Below are 16,336 nucleotides of genomic sequence, written 5' to 3'. Positions count from 1 at the left end.
CTTGCTCTCTCCGGATTTCACTTATGTCATGGCAGGCCAGGACCATTTGAAGAATCACAGTGCAAAGCTACATTCATAGACTTTCTTACCGATTTGACAGCCTCAATGTCAAACAGGTTTTCTTTTCATGGCTAGTGCTATTGCTCTTTGGAATCTACTTTTTGACATTCTGTATTTTTATATGTAAACTTCAATAAAGTTATTTGAAAGAAACTTTTGTACAAAATTATCTTTTCCATTCAACTTTAAAATACCAAACAATTCCAAGATTTACAAGGAAACTTCCTCAGATGACACAAATTTAAGGTAGGGGGTCCACAGTTTTTATCTAGATTAGCAGTAGATACTATTAATTGCATCTCCTGCCTCTGACAAATCATTTTGAAGCAACTTGCATACCACTAATGGTATACCTATCACAGTTTGGGATTGCTTATAGTTATTTTTAGGCTTTGAGAAGTATGAAATGAAAGAAATCAATACACTTTGCAAAAAAAGGAATGGGAAAGGAAAACGATATGCTGCTAACTAAATGTAGGCTTGGGATAGATGACAATTACTCATTAAAGTTCCAACTGAAATTACCAGCTATGGTGCCTGATTATACTGATTTTCTTCCTGTCAGAAGCCTCTCCTAATAGTTTTAGTTTGCATTAACTTAAACACAACAGAAATACCTCATGCAGACGCATTTTTAGCTCTAGGAAAGTGTAGTCAAATATAAGAATTACACAGATTAAGCATTATTTTTTTTTTTTAAAATCACAAGTATCACATGGATTTGAAGATCTGTACGTAATGTATTCAAGTTTTTTGTTCTTCTAATATTTGATTAGATTAAAAATGGGTGCTCAAACACAGCAAAGATCAGGGCAAGATAATTACCTAGACAAGAATTTTTCAACTTAAGTCCATTTTCACCAAATGAGGTACTGTAATAAGAGACTGCATATGTAGTTTTGCTCTATAAGACGACTCTTAACATCAAATCATAAAGGAAAAAAATCCTTTATCAACAGAAGCAAATTCGAACTAGAAGATCAAATCCTTTACCGATAAAAGTAAGTTTGTACTAAAATATCATGCTCCTCTTTACAGAGAAATTATGAAAAAACTATTGGGATAGTTTCTAGTTCTGTCCTAGAGCAACTGGAGCAAGAAGTATTTTTAGCAGTCTGATCATTATTCCGGCATCTTAATCAATTGACCCGTTCACCTGGTCTGCGATACCTGGTATGATGATCTCAGGGACATCCAGAATGTTGCCAAATGAAGCAGTTTTACGATGGCCTCGTTTAGGCTTGGAATAGGCTGAAAAAATACACATATACAATACACATGCAAAACACTAAAATGGCAATAGCAAAATTATTAAATTCCTAATATTGCATTTTTCATAAACTTGGTTAAACTACAGTTCATGCAAAAATGTGTCATGCAGAATAAACTGCATTGCCTTCCACTCATGCTTACACATAGTAAAGCAACTGTTAAAAAGCAAAAAATGCAGAACTAGCCGTCATTACAACACCGTGTAATTAGTTATAGTTAGCAACACAAAAGTCAAACACAGAAAGCAGCATGGCAACAAGGAGGGGAAAACCAAATGTAATTATCCAAACGGAGAACAAAATTAAATTATTTTAGATCACCTGTATATTCAGAATAAATTCTTGATTGCCTGAACTTATATAACATTTTCTCTTTAGTGTTGGTTACAAACTATTTTATAAACAAGATTAATAGTTGGGTACATCTGTTTCTTTAGATCACCTCCTTTGAAAGGAAATCCCATTTGTCTCTGAAAAAAATGCTTACTCTTATTACATTTCACAATCATTCCTGCCTTCCATTCTTTTGTCCTACTAGTGAAGGTTTTTTGTTTTGCAAAATGGATATCACTACCAACCTTTTCTTTTTTGAATGATGTTCAAGAAACATTATATATTTTGGAATAAAATCTAATCATACATTTTTTTATTTTACTACTTGTGTGGTTTAAGATAAATAGTTCCGATTTAGAGAAAAGTCTGAATACATCTCCCAAAGGTAGAACATTGCAGCATATCCATCTCAAACTTACTAAGTAATGGTGATGTGCCTTATGTGATTTACTCTTACACTTAATCTAGTGATAGATGGAACAAGAAGATTAAATAATTCTCGGCCTGATTTACTCTTAAGAACAGCCCAATTCTCACCCAGCCACACAATTTTTTTTTGGGTTCACAGCATATTATTTCTGTCACACACTTAACAAGATTAAAAAACAAAAGCAAAACCAATACAGAGCTGTTTCAGCTCTTTTTGAAAAAGTTACAGTCAGATGGATTTGATCTCATTTCTAGTAGTCCACTACTACATAAAGTTATTTCTTAAAAAAAACAACTAGTATGCCCAATGTATACTTTTGTTTCAAGAAAAAGAAACCCTACCGTCATAACAACAACAAAAAAATCTTAGAATATTCTGAAATAACAACTACTATTCAGAGCAACGTACTGAAGGAAGACAAACCAGGAAAATTAAAAACTCACACAAAGGAGGGCCAGGTTATCTCCACTAATGCCAAAAACTTACATTGACTTTAGAGTGTCAGTGACCAAAGTGAGTCCTGACATATTTTTAAAATAAAACCAGCATGTTGTTATTATCAGGTAAGTACACAGCTGCCTTCTGTGTTAGGAAACCTTTACAGATATTCAGGGTAAGATGTGCTACACAATCATCCAGTCAAAGACTGACAATACAAAAGACAAATCTTGGAATAAGGCTTTAAAATAAAAACATAAAAGTAAAAAGTGTTTAGGGCAAGATAAATATTATTTCATAAGTAACTTCAGTATTTAGTAAAACAAGATCCTGGAGTAATCATAATACAGTGAAGAACAAAAATGAAATAGTCATGGTGCACAAGAAAGCCAGAATATGACGTGTATTTCCTTATTAATTACAGCTACTATATTACCCTAATTTTCAGATTGGTAGAAAAATACTAGAACAGCTAAATATCCTTGGACTAACCAAAGTAATTTTGTCTGATTATTTAACTCTGTGGTTATATACCATAACAAAATGTTTCACATATGAAACTTAACACCTGACGTTTGCATAGATTAACAAACAGTATCTTTGATGAAGAAAAGAGACAAGAAAGTGTTTGCCAAGTATACGCATTTTTATTAATTCACTCTTCTGGGAAGAATAAAGATTGCTGTCACCATAAAACTATGTATTTATACTTACACACAAATTCCAATTCACTCAAGGATTCCATGTTTAGTCACAACTGTTTATAGCTACCTGAAGCAAACCTGGCAAAACACCAGGACCTTTTTTTTTTTTTTAAACAAAAGATACCGATGTTTTGTTAATCTGATGAATAAAATCTAACTATGTTTCTCTTTCTGAAATCTGCCAAAGTGGATTTTAAAACTTATTTGGGACCATGCTGAACTTTGAACCCACCTCTTAATTTCAAAATGGTATAGAATAACCTTGAAGGAAATGTTATTTCTAAAATAATTATGATAGCACAGATGGAATAACATTGTTTCAGATGCAAAGGAGAAAATTGTGCATTTGGAATAGGACTGATATTTAGAAGTCTCATAATGATTTTTTAAAAAGGTTGAAGTCTAATGCAACAAAAGTAATCTCTTCCGCAACCTTAAAAGTACCCAATTAAAGTGCTCAACCTTGTTGAGTGTACAACTGTGAATGAAGCCATTTTCCCCTGCAATTAATAAAGGACAACAAAATCTACATGAAAAGTTGGAAGCATTTTCATACAGCTAATGGTATTAACCTTCCGTAAGACTATGCATGTTTTACATCTTTCTTCCTCCTTTCCTTCCTTCCAATTCCTTAAGTCTATGCCCCAAACATCCTTTCATTTTACCTGTGATGGAAGCTATTCTTGCTTCTATTTCAGACATGTCAGCACTCATCCTTTTGGCTTCTCCCGAAACAAGGGCTGACTGTGGTCGTGCACGAACGTCTGACAAGCTCTCCACACTGCTCCCACGAGATGGGGGTAAACTCAAACGGCCAGGATCACCCTGTTTCAACAGTCACATTTTTAAAAAGAGAAAACATTCTGCAGAAGCCCCTCCATAATATGCACAGTATGTAGGTTAAAATATATTTTTATAATGTGCATTTTAAAAGTGACAAGATTTAAAACTTGTAATTCAACAAATGGTAATAATTTAGCTATTACTGGCATACAAGAAACCTGCAACTTTCAAAAGAACCTAACTTTAGGCAGATAAAAATTGAGTAGAACTAGGCCAATATTGTCACAAGAGAGTCTTCGTATTTTTTCATCCTACTTGAAATAAAACGTAGTATTTTCAAAATTCACATCAATGTTTAATCCTTTCATGTTATACTAATATTTTGGGTCTAAACTAAGGCAGCAGTTTTCAAATATATAATTTTTTTTAACCTAATGAATCCCTTTAAATAAAATGAACTGTATTTTTTATTTCATTGGAGATCTTATTAGAGCCTTCCAGTTTACCTTTTTGGAATCACTCAATATTTTCCCATCCCCTTTCATGTTCTTTTCCTATAACTAACTGTCTCCAACTTTGTACTATTTTTGGAAGAAGACACTAATGTTTTGTAGCAGTTACAACCCTTTTGTCCAGCTTTGTCCATTTCATTATTATGATTCAAAATTGCATGCACTGGCTTACCGGCTGCTTGGCTGTATTTTTCATTTGCTGTGCTAATTTTGACTCTAAACGTTTAATAGTGTCATTGGTAGAAGCTCCTTGGAAGTCACTTGGTTCCACGTTAGCATCACTCTTGTTACTTGTATTTGTAGAAGTGATGTCCATGAATGAACCTAGATATCAATAGCAAGGAAAAACATTTCAGAATTTCCATTAAAAATACCGAAGCCCATCTCTTCACTTGAGCATTCCCAGAAGCCTAACTTTGATTTAAAGCAACACTTTTGAAAACTTTTATTAAAAGGTGAACTGCAAGATTGCAACAGATCCATTAATGTAAAAAGTAAAAGGAGGGAAAAAGTGAGAATACACAACTAAGTACTGTGATGACATTCTGAAGTCAGTCTTTAGCTTGCTCTGAAATTGCTGGAGTAGATGTTATATTAACAACACCACCAGCAAGCTAATTCACAATTAATGACAAAGTCCATCATTAACCACAGAGCAGCACAAATACCCGAGAAATAACAGACAATACATATTCACAGTTTAAAGTGATAAATCATATCTTAAAATCATGTGCTGAGGGGTGGAGAACAGCTAGTAAAGCCAGTACAATGCTACAGCTGAAAAGATTTTGTAATATACAGGTCACCAAGTTGCAAAGTAGCCAAGGAAACTTTATCCAAAATAACAGCAATTTGTTTGGCGATAGAAAACAAACCAACCAAGCAGTGGAATGTGAAGACATCCAAGCAGAAAAACAACTGAAGTGGGAAAACTGTATTCTAAAAAAAAATGAGAAGACCGAATGATCTTTGTTTTCTATTATTAAAAGGATTTCTCTGAGGGCAAGATAACATGAAAGCCTATCCCTCATTTTGTTCCATTCACTTTTCTAGTGATTTCCTTGCACTTAATTTAAATTACTGTATTTACTACATCTTAACATAAAACAACTGCAAGTTTAAATTGTGGAGATTGTAACTGAAAGCAGGTGCAGCTTTCAAGAATAGTAAAAAATTTAAAAATGCCAACTCCTAAACATTACATATGAGTGAAAGAGTGTCAATTGCTAACAACCTTCATGGGGAAAAAAGGAGATGACCTTAAACCTCAACATTCGGAGACAGCTTTTATTATATGCTTGTTCTCCACTGAAGGTACACTTCAGCAAAACCATTTGGCTGAGAACACTAAGTATGATGCGGTATGAGGTCTTAACAAAAAAAATAGATTGCTGCCAATGCTTAAGATTTTGGAAAGGTTACCTTTCCCGATTTGAGTACAAAAATCAATACGAGAATGTACTTTATAATCCATCTGCATCATTTCATGTTGCTGTTCTTTTATTTTTACAAGTGTACCTGTACTAGTGGCAGAGTTGCTTTGGCCTTCATCTGAATACTGGCATGGATACTGCAGTGGTTCATCAGCTCCTGGAAAGTACTGTGAAAAAAGAACAATGATTTGATAACAAAGTAAATTAACAATTGTTTTAAAATTATTTGAATAGTACCTCATAAAATAACTTCTAAATATAAATTATATATTATGTTTATAATACTTTATTTAGACAAGAAATAAATGCAATTCTTTTTAGTAATACGTTAAAATACGTCTATGACTATTTTTATTGATTTCCCCAAATCTGTTATGAGTTAGTATACCTCTCCCATAAGGAGAGGAATGATTTCCCTTCTTTACTGTAATAATTTGACAATTTTTATCAAAAAGAGAGAGAAGAAAACATGCAAGCCCACCTTTAGAGTGTGATAAAAGGCATACCTTTTATAATTCAATTTCCTGGCTGAACAGGTTAAGAAATGATTAAGATACTAAAATAAATTTTTATACCCGCATCAAGTGTGTCATTATTTTAACAATTTCCTCCATGGATGGTCGTTGTGAGGGATCCTTGGACCAACAGCGGGTCATTAAACTCTCGATTGGTTTAGGTAAGTTTTTGATCAGTGGTGGCCGAGTACCTATCATTGAAATGAGAAAAAAAACCTTAATTTGTTAAACAGACTATAAGATGACTGACAGTGACTGATCTCTCTGTGGTATTTTGCTAAATAAATACAGGAAAAGGTGTAGTTAATTGTAGTCTGAAAGAACTGGCATGTACTTAATTTTCACTCTTACAAACAAAAAAACTGACAAAGTTCCTTTGCACTACATACAAGTTACAATTACGTACAAACAAGTAGAAAGAAAATGGAACTTTTTCTTCAGTAGTGGTTTGAATAAATTCACTGACTGACCAAATACAACATATTACAATGCCTAATAATCACTTTCTGAAGAATAAAGCTCTAGACCAAACTAGGAAGCAAGTAGTAGTAACAGTCTTTGGTTCCTAATGCTGTACTCACAAGAGAATTTAAAATAAAGAAAAAAAAAGACAAAAAAAAAGGGAAAAAAGTATTTTTGAGGGCTGATTTTGCTCTTAAGAATTTCCTGAAAAATTATTAAGCACTGGAAGTACCAATTTTGTGTGAATTTTTCACGGCCTATACGCATTTTTAATTACATATTTTACTTCAACTATTGTATAACTATTCAGCTGTTTTTTGGTTCAAGTTTCTACTCTTTTTACTGTTTCAACAATGAGTACAATTAGTGGACGTCCAGTTGTGTTTAATACATGAGATGTAGTGACATTTTGCATATAAAGCAGCAAGTATTTAAAAATGTATTAACTGTAACAAGTAATACATGAAGTAAAAGTGCCACAGTGGTTTCAAGTGAGATGAAGTGCACTAACACTTCCTTCCTAAGAAGGAAAAGAAGAGGGGGGGTGTGGAGGAGAGAGAGAAAAAGAAAAAAGAGAGAGAAGTTTTTAAAGCAAAAGTAAGGACAGATAGGGAATTTGTCTTCCCCTAAAGGATACTCCCACACTTTACCAAGGCTTTCTGATTTATGACTATTACATTTACACTTACTTCTACAGTTAACGCTTTTATGCAAGGCATTCGTCACTCGTAATCTCAACGACTCGTGTCCTTGAAAAACTGAAATGGAGAATCTCTTTCTTCATTCAAAAATGCCATTTGCAAACACCTTTGTGCATTATTATGACTACAATGCTCATCCATCCTATCACTGTCTGCCCCTTTCTCTTCTTCATCAAATAGGATGCCTGTGCTCACCTTAAGCTTCTATCATTTAGTACTGAAGCAATGACACTCAGGCAGAGCACTGGCCTTCATTGCTTGTTAATTACATCTCCCAAACAAGTTCGTGCTTTCTTTGATGTTGCCTTTCACAAATGGCAGAAGCTCTTTGCAGACATTCACTGAACTACTTCACTATCATTACTTTGTTGTTCTTAAAATTCTGCTTTGCCAGGGTACCTAAAAACACACTGTTAAAGTTACACCACTAGCATGAAGATACTACAGTCTATTATTCTGACCAATGTTGTACCACTGCTTTCTTTTGCCCATTTGAATCCAACCATTGTCTCCTGTTTATATTCTAAGCTCCTGAGAATCTGTTCTGTGTAGCACCTAGCACAGTAGAGTCCTGCTCCGTAACTGCAGGTACCTAGATATAAAGGTAAAACAATTCAAACAGCAGAACAAACAAAACAAAACAAAACAAAAGATGAAAAACAAAGTAACAAAGCTGCACGATTAAGAGTGTTTAGCAAATTTATAGGTCAAATACACAACTTCAAATGCACTACAGTATTTTCAACTCACCGTTGTGAACTGCCCACATTATGCGGAAAGCTGGACCACCAATCTCATCAAAAGGTTTCCTACGGGTGATTACCTCCCAGAGAATAATACCCCAACTGAAAACATCACATTTTTCACTGTAGTTACTACCTGGAAGAAAGCCATCAATATAATTTGTCTCTCTTCTATATAACACATTAAAAAGAAGTACAGTTTGAGCTGATAAACAGCTCTATATGCTTCCTTTCACTTCACATTTGTTTTGCTGAGAAAAAGCAGTTTTCTAAAGCTGTCTGATTCACACTAACTTAAGTCTGAAATCATTTGACAGTAGGATCGTTAAGAATGCCTCTCTCTGGAAATCAATCCTTTTCAGTTGGAGTCATCCTGAAATGATAAAATGTGTCAGTTTTCTTATATAATATAAAACACAATTTATTAAGTTTCAAAGATCTCTTGCATTCAGGATTTAACTGACTATGCTTGCTTCCTCTAAATATTCTTCTTCAACTCACTTCTTCCATGTCAGTCACAATATGCCAGCCAATAACATCTGTCATATCCACTGCTCTTAATATATTAACTACAGGTCTTTAGCAGAATTAGAAAGTTACCATATGAACAAATCATAGAATCATAGAATGCTTTGGGTTGGAAGGGACCTTTAGAGATCATTTAGCCCACCCCCCCTGCAGTGAGCAGAGACAGCTTTAACCAGATCAGGTTGCTCAGAGCCCCATCCAACCTGACCTTGAATGTTTCTAGGGATGGGGCCTCCCTACCTGTCCAGGCAACCTGTTCCAGTGCTTCACCATCCTCATTGTAAAAAATTTCTTCCTTATATCCAGTCTAAATCTATTCTTCTTTAGTTTAAATCCATTATTCCTTGTCCTGTCACAACAGGCCTTGCTAAAAAGATTGTTCCCATCCTTTCTATAGGCCCCCTTTAGGTACTGAAAGGCTGCAATAAGGTCTCCCCGCAGCCTTCTCTTCTCCAGGCTGAAATCAGCAGATTCCTCAATGCCTCAATTCCTCATCATCTTATTTCCTCCCTGTTTATTATTCTTACTCTTTTTGTCATGTCATGACTTAAGTTCTTTGACCTTAAGTTCAGTATTTCTAAGACTCCTGTTTAGAAGTGCAGAAGACATGTAGGTGATAGAGAATAATGAATAAAAATGTTCAGAGACTGCAAAGAAAGAATGTATGCTCTGTAACCACAACTCATGCAAATACTAAAAAGAAATGTGAATGGCTAATGACATGATAACAAATGAGTGAATAAAATGATGGAGATTTGCTCAACCGCCTTCAAAACAAGGATCAAAACTGGCATTGAGGGGCCAAGAGATCTTTTTGTTAGTATGCAATAAGAAAGCATCGAGACAAATCATTTCATAAAGAGTGGAATTAAAGAAGCCTAGTTTCACGTGGATACCCATCATATAGCATGCAATCGCAACGGGCTCCACTCTACCTGTGAGCCATCTTCCTCTGCCCCCGTACCTCTGACAAACTGTGCAAGGACAGCAGCATGTTCTCAGGCCTGTTCTTGCAGACCAGCCAGTTTGCAAAGCAGACAGGAGAGACAGGCTGCAGCATGAACCACGAGTCCTCTCGAAGTGAAGGCACTAATTTGGACTTCTCCCAGCTACCGATTTTACAAAACTCTTTAAGAAAGTGGCATCTCCTAAAGTCTTTACACCTGTATCAAAGCAGCTGAATGTGGCTAACAAGTTCAAAAGTTGCTGAAGGGGGAATAGCAAGGTCAGCTTTATCAGTCAGCTTTTTTTTCAAAGGTGCTGGGAAAAAAGATATCTGTTGACAATGGCAGATTGCTAAAGGAAACAAAACAGTCCCTCTTGTCTATTCAGCCACAGCACTTCTGTGAAACACAGCCTGTGACAGGGAAGTAGTGTTAATCTCCTGTTTGAGTGAGGAAATTCTATTTTGTGGCTGAGAAGTCTTGGACTAATTCTGAAGACAGAGTCCAAAAGAAGTGAGAGAGTATTCTGTATTGTTTCATTATGTAACAGACCAAGGTAGGGTAATAGATGGACACAATCACTCCTCAATTTACCAATTATCCCAAAGCAATTTTGAAGTATTTTCTTCTAAAGGGAGTTCTGAGATTAGAGCACTTGCTCTCTTTCACTTTATCCTCATCTAAGTGATATTGTTTTCATTTAGATTGTTTGATCTGTACAAGGCTTTAGGTGCCCTAATATTTGAAATGGGGGGAAAATCTTAATATTAGGGCAATTACTTCAATGAGCACTCTGCCATCTACAACAGATACTTCTTGTGCCTTTATTGTTCTCATCTGAAAACATTAGTACTAGAGAACAGTACTAAAATAATATTAGCATTTATTCTATTGTTGAATTCTGATGCAGTAGCATAAGCAAACAAATTTTTAACAATTTTGAGATTTGACATGGTAATTTTAGTAGTTTAACGACTGTTTCAAGAGTAACTTTTGACATGCTGCATCATTGAAGCTACTAGATTCCTTTCTTTCCTTGGTACTTGTATAAAGATTTATGTCATCATCAGTAGGTGCTTTCAGATAAAAACCAACATAAAACCAACTATAAACTGAAGGCTTTTGCTGCTGTCCAAAAATAAATCTGCAATACAAGATTTCTTTGTTCTGCCTCGCTGAATTCATACACCAGAGGAATTAGGATATGCACTGTAAATCCCTACTACAATATACTTATTTCAAAATTTGGTTTAGATTAAGATTTTTCACTCAAGAATATCTACTTTAAACATGGATTGTCCAACTGATTATTTATAAAAGAAAAAATTATCTATACAAAATTATTTATACAATTTCATGTAATAGTAAACAAATGTTAAGAAAAGAAGCATTCCTAGCTAAAGAAATTCCTAGTTAAAGAAATAGAGTAGGTGCGTCAGTATAAAGTGACATAATGGAAAATTTTTAGGCACCAGAATGAAACAGATCACCCTTGGTTGGGTCCTCTAAGCAATATGCGGGAGAAATAGGTACCTTAAAAACAAAAGCTGCAAAGGTGGTGTTTGGGAGGAAACACCTCCTAAAAGCATATATGGACATATATAACTTGCTGCTTCTCTCTGGAATAAGAAAAGAGGCCACTTGGATCCAGAATCTGCCAAACCACTGCTGCACATAGGCACTTGCCAAATATATCAAAACCAGGACACTTGCTTCCTAAAGCAGGAAGATGACTTCTCCAGACCATTCTGCTAATTGCAATGATAATTTAAGGTACTGACTGCCTAAAAGGTGTTTAATTTGCAATCTAATATTGACTGGATTATTTCTCTGATAATCATGTAGCATTTATACCTATCAAGTGTCATCAGTCTTCCCCAGCTACACTCCAAGAAACAGCCTGTTCTCCTACTTAACTAAATGAATTGTTAATAACAAGTTTCTTGGTATGTAAGAAAGAGGAATTACAACAAATCTCTAGATTACACAAAAAGCAGATGAAGATGGAATTACAAGAAAGTGGGGGACTGAAAATGAAGGCAATTATGTTCAATTTAGAGGCACTAACAGGGAAATTCTAAAGATAAAAGCTGATCAGAATAGGGAATGAAAGTACTGACAGTGTATTTAAATGTCAGAAGAGTTTGAAATGTGTTAAGAGTCTCAGAAACAGCGCAATCCTGGGGAAATGGTCCTCTGGCTGTGTTTTACTTGCTTATAAAATAAGAAACAGCAGCTTTCTAAAGGTACTTCTTATGTAAATCTCAGCAATGACAAGTAAGTTCCACATCTTCATGTAATACTAACATGATCGAGTCAATTCAGTGCTGCTCTTTGAAACTTTGCGTAATTATTTGGCAATACACAATCATACAGATTTTTAAATAAACGTTAGACTTCTGCCAAGCCTCTTTCAGCTGTTACCTCAAACTTCAGTACACTGACTGAAATAAAATAAGATTACATGACGCTCTTTTTCCTATACCAAATTCATTCACAGTTGCATCCCTAGAAAGAACACATAATATTGACACTGTAAATTATTGTTACCTTCAAAAACTTCAGGTGCCATCCAAGCAGCACTTCCCTTATTGTTGGTCATATGTGTTTGAATATCACAGGCTGTACCAAAATCACAGATTTTTAGAACTGTCCCCCCAGCTACCAAGAGCAAACTGTCAAAGAACAAAAAAACAAATTAAAATTGTAGGATGAAATAGTCTGGTAATAAACCACTGATTTTTTTTATCCCAACAACTATCATTCTAATATAGTTGAATATCTAAGGCTTTGCTTCTCAATCCTTTAGTTTTATAATTTGACAAATAAGTAAGGTCACTTGTGCCTATCTGAACATATGAAATATTTTTAAATAATCAAATATATATTGTAATTTATTTGTATTTCTACATGCTAGATTTTAAATAAATATATTTAGCCATAGTGAACCACTAAGCATATATTGACAAAATTAGTCTCTCAAGATGCTAGAGGCTGAAAACCAACAAGTGCTGTAACAATTTTACCAAAAGACGACTGATATTAATGGGAGTCTTTATCGTTCAATATAGCTATTTATTTAAATGAAAGCACTCGAAGTTACATGTTAACAACTCTCTAAATCAAAACTGGGGATACAAGAAAGAATTCAAGATTTAAAATGTGGCTTCACGTTATGACTTTATCTGGTAATAATTGCAGGCTACCACCAGAAGGGGGTGATGCTGCTGATCCCCAAATCTCTGTTTCCACCTAATCTGTGGAGCCAGATCTGAAGCTGTAAAATGAGTCAGATCAACAAACTGACTGGGAAGAAAACTATTCATTTTTGTTTCCGTGGAAAGTGATGGGAGATTCTGGCAGGGGTAGTGGAACGGGCAGAAGGAGTGGATAGAGGAGGATGGCCATGTGGGGAAAGAGCTGCAATATATCAGATGAAATACAATGTTAAAACCAAGCAGCCAAACAACCCCGCCACCTAACATTCTCTTACTGAACACCACAACCCATTGTAAAACTGGGCCATTTTAAATGCCTCTGATTAGAAGCCCTATCCCTATCAAAATCCTCTTCCACGATCCAGGGCAGGAGCAGGATGTTTTTCCTGCTTAACGGAAAGTAACTAAGTACAGCTCATTTCCTGTACCATGCACCATCATTCTGTAACTGTAGTTTCAAATGCACAGCTTTCATTTAGAATACAGTACATCCAATAAAGTTAGCATCAATTAAAGGTATTTCTTTCAAATGCAATGAAATTATTACAAAAAGATCTTAAATTCAAATTATAAGAAAATACGAAATATAAGCCATAAACCTACTTTGGTGGTTTCAGGTCTCTGTGGATTAGAGCCTTTGGTTTCATACTGTGGAGATATGCCACTCCTTGGGAACACTGTAAACACCAACTCATGGCATGTGCAGCAGTATAATGAGGCAGAGGTTCAGCACCATGCAGCACTGCAAAACAAAGGCACAAACTAAAAAGAACTTTATTGCATATTACAACAGATACAACAGAGTTAACAACATACCAGTCAGAAAGCTCTATGGAATCTAAGTAATTGTCAATGCCTCATCACTGCAACTGAAAATATCCTTCTGCAGACTGTTAAAACAATGGAAATGTCAAAATATTTTCCATTTTTTTATTATGTTTTTCACAATTTTTTATATTAAAATTCAATATGAAAGGTGTTCCTTGTTCTCAGCTATCCCTGGTAAAGTCTGTGTTAAACAAATGCTCAAGGAATTTACAAGTTAAGGAAGAATCTTTTCAATGTTCCACTGGAAAACATTAAATTACTTGTATAAAATATAACAAACTGATATCAAGAAACAAACCAGTGGACTGAAAAGTGGTTTTTAAAAGCACACTCCTTTCTCCTTAAAATTATTTTATGAATTTCAAAGAACCACAGAATGGTTGGGGTTGGAAAGGACCTGTGAAGGTCCACCAAGCAGGGTCAATCAGGCCACCTAGAGCCAGTTGCCCAGGATTGTGTCCAGGTGGCTTCTGAGTATCTCCAAGGATATGTATGCAACTACATTATATTTTCGATCATGTTTGCCCTAACACTAGCACTTCAGCTCCAAGATACTATGTTGAAATGATACTCACCATTGTACAGAGAACCTCCTTCAGCATACTCCATAACAAGACACACCTTTGGGGGGGGGGGAGGGGACAAAAAATAAGGATGTTTTAAATGTAGGGGCGGAAAACAGCTTTTGTAAACTGAAAGGAAAGTTCTTTGAGAGGAACTGCAAAGTCTCCATACCTAAGCTAATGGAAAATTTATCTGTGAGGTAGAGTCAATTTGAATGGTACATATTTACGTATAAGAAACAGAAATCAGTTTTATACTTAGTTCCCACTCTAAGTTAGGAAAGAAGAGAATGAGCTCCCACCCCAGTCTTGAAACGCAAATGCTGTCTTCAAACTGCAAGTCATTTGCCTTTACTATTTTTTTAGTGGCTTACAAAAAATTTTAAATACCATGTCAAAATAATTTGACTAGTACTAAGGAAAAATAGATGCAGCCTTACTTTAACCAATTAAATAGCCCATACTAGAATTCGCTAAGGATATATCTGTCCTGTCACAGTACTTGCTTTTCCACTTTAAGAATTTGTGGGGCTGTTTGTAGCTGTGGCAGAAAGCAAGCAAATCCTGGAAACTGCATATATGAGAACAGATACTGATTTACAAGCTATAAATCATGTGTTGCTAATTTATTTTCTTTTTCGTATTGCTGATTTGCAATTAATAGGACTGTAGATATGAATGATGCTACATATGTAATACACCAGATGCCATTCTGACAAACTGAAGTATAATCTGTGTTTAGAAACAGCATTTGGAGTTTTCTTGAAAGAATTTATTTCTCATAGTAGGGGAAAGAAAAAACAAAAACCTGAAAATATCAACCAACCTACATATCTGTATATTTCCTTATTATGGCTAAAACATACAAAATATATATAAAATATACATTTTTGTATATAAAATACACATTTTGTGCATTGATGCTTGCATATGTTAAGCTAGTCACCTTTTGTCATACTGACAAAGCTGTAACTTACTGGGTTTAGACAGGCTCCATATAACTTGACAATATTGGGATGGTTTACTCGTGACAGTTGTCGAAGCTGCAATACAAATCACATTTCATTTCAAACCACAGGAAAAAGAGGCTAATGCTTTATTTTCACATCTATAATTCATACACCACAATGGCAATTGCAGTTTTAGATATCTGCATAACCCCAGATGGTGATTTTAGGAATTACAAGACTGATATCCCTGTTTGCATTTTAATTTATGCAATTAGGTTTATGTCTAACTGGAAGTGTATTTAAAAGAAATTTTAAAGAAATTAAAGAAAGTATTTTTTTATGATGTAGTAAAATCACTCAAGTCATAAACACTGTGCAACTATGACCTCTATAGGTTCAGTGCTGTTCCTGGGGCCTCCAGCTTTGGAATCCTGATTGACTTCATAAACAATCTGAAACATAGTGGCTTTATTCACAATACAGAAAATGACTGTTCTTAAAAAAACAAAACACACAACCCTATAAAATAAGCCAGCCAGTTTAATATTAATGTGACATAGTTCCAAGAACCTACTGCTGCTTTCACTAATTGATGATCAGACTATTTTTCACTGAATTTTTCCTTACCAGTAGGTAGTAGAAGAGAAGGAAAAAGGAATTTTTCTCCCTTTACACAGACTTCTGGGGCAGCTAATGCTGTTCATCGTCTAGGGAGCTAATGTTATTTTTTCCTGTACACTTCAGAAGTTCTAAAAAACCAGAATGCAGTATCACAACTGATGCTTGCACTGTGTAGGGTTTCCTGAATCCCAGTAATTACTGAAGTATTTCTGGGCTTATTTTCTCAGATCTCTTTTGAACACAAAAATGCTAAGAGACTGATCAGATCTACTCAGGATGAAATCAGACTCAGATTAATA

At 35.0% G+C, this 16,336-nt stretch overlaps 1 protein-coding gene across 7 annotated transcripts in view; it reads right to left on the bottom strand.

Moving 5' to 3' along the window:
- MAP3K7 (mitogen-activated protein kinase kinase kinase 7) overlaps positions 1–16,336 on the bottom strand; it is a 49,413-nt gene that overhangs the window by 19,720 nt on the left and 13,357 nt on the right. For 4 of the 7 annotated variants that reach the window (XM_075707329.1, XM_075707330.1, XM_075707331.1 and 1 more), the window contains exons 3-12: positions 15,444–15,509; positions 14,479–14,524; positions 13,679–13,817; positions 12,408–12,532; positions 8,393–8,521; positions 6,540–6,670; positions 6,050–6,131; positions 4,704–4,855; positions 3,902–4,061; positions 1,231–1,311 (exon numbers count right to left, since the gene is read on the bottom strand). In XM_075707329.1, coding sequence (XP_075563444.1) covers positions 1,231–1,311; positions 3,902–4,061; positions 4,704–4,855; positions 6,050–6,131; positions 6,540–6,670; positions 8,393–8,521; positions 12,408–12,532; positions 13,679–13,817; positions 14,479–14,524; positions 15,444–15,509 — 1,111 coding nt within the window. Of the gene's footprint in view, positions 1–1,230; positions 1,312–3,901; positions 4,062–4,703; positions 4,856–6,049; positions 6,132–6,539; positions 6,671–8,392; positions 8,522–12,407; positions 12,533–13,678; positions 13,838–14,478; positions 14,525–15,443; positions 15,510–16,336 lie in introns of those variants that run through there. The other 3 variants (XM_075707334.1, XM_075707335.1, XM_075707336.1) reach the window with 2 other exon arrangements.

This window comes from Pelecanus crispus, chromosome 3, assembly GCF_030463565.1.
Source record: "Pelecanus crispus isolate bPelCri1 chromosome 3, bPelCri1.pri, whole genome shotgun sequence".
Taxonomy (NCBI): Eukaryota; Metazoa; Chordata; class Aves; order Pelecaniformes; family Pelecanidae; genus Pelecanus; species Pelecanus crispus.
The sequence above is the reverse complement of the archived record's forward strand: the minus strand, read 5'-3'. Positions and strand labels throughout refer to the sequence as shown.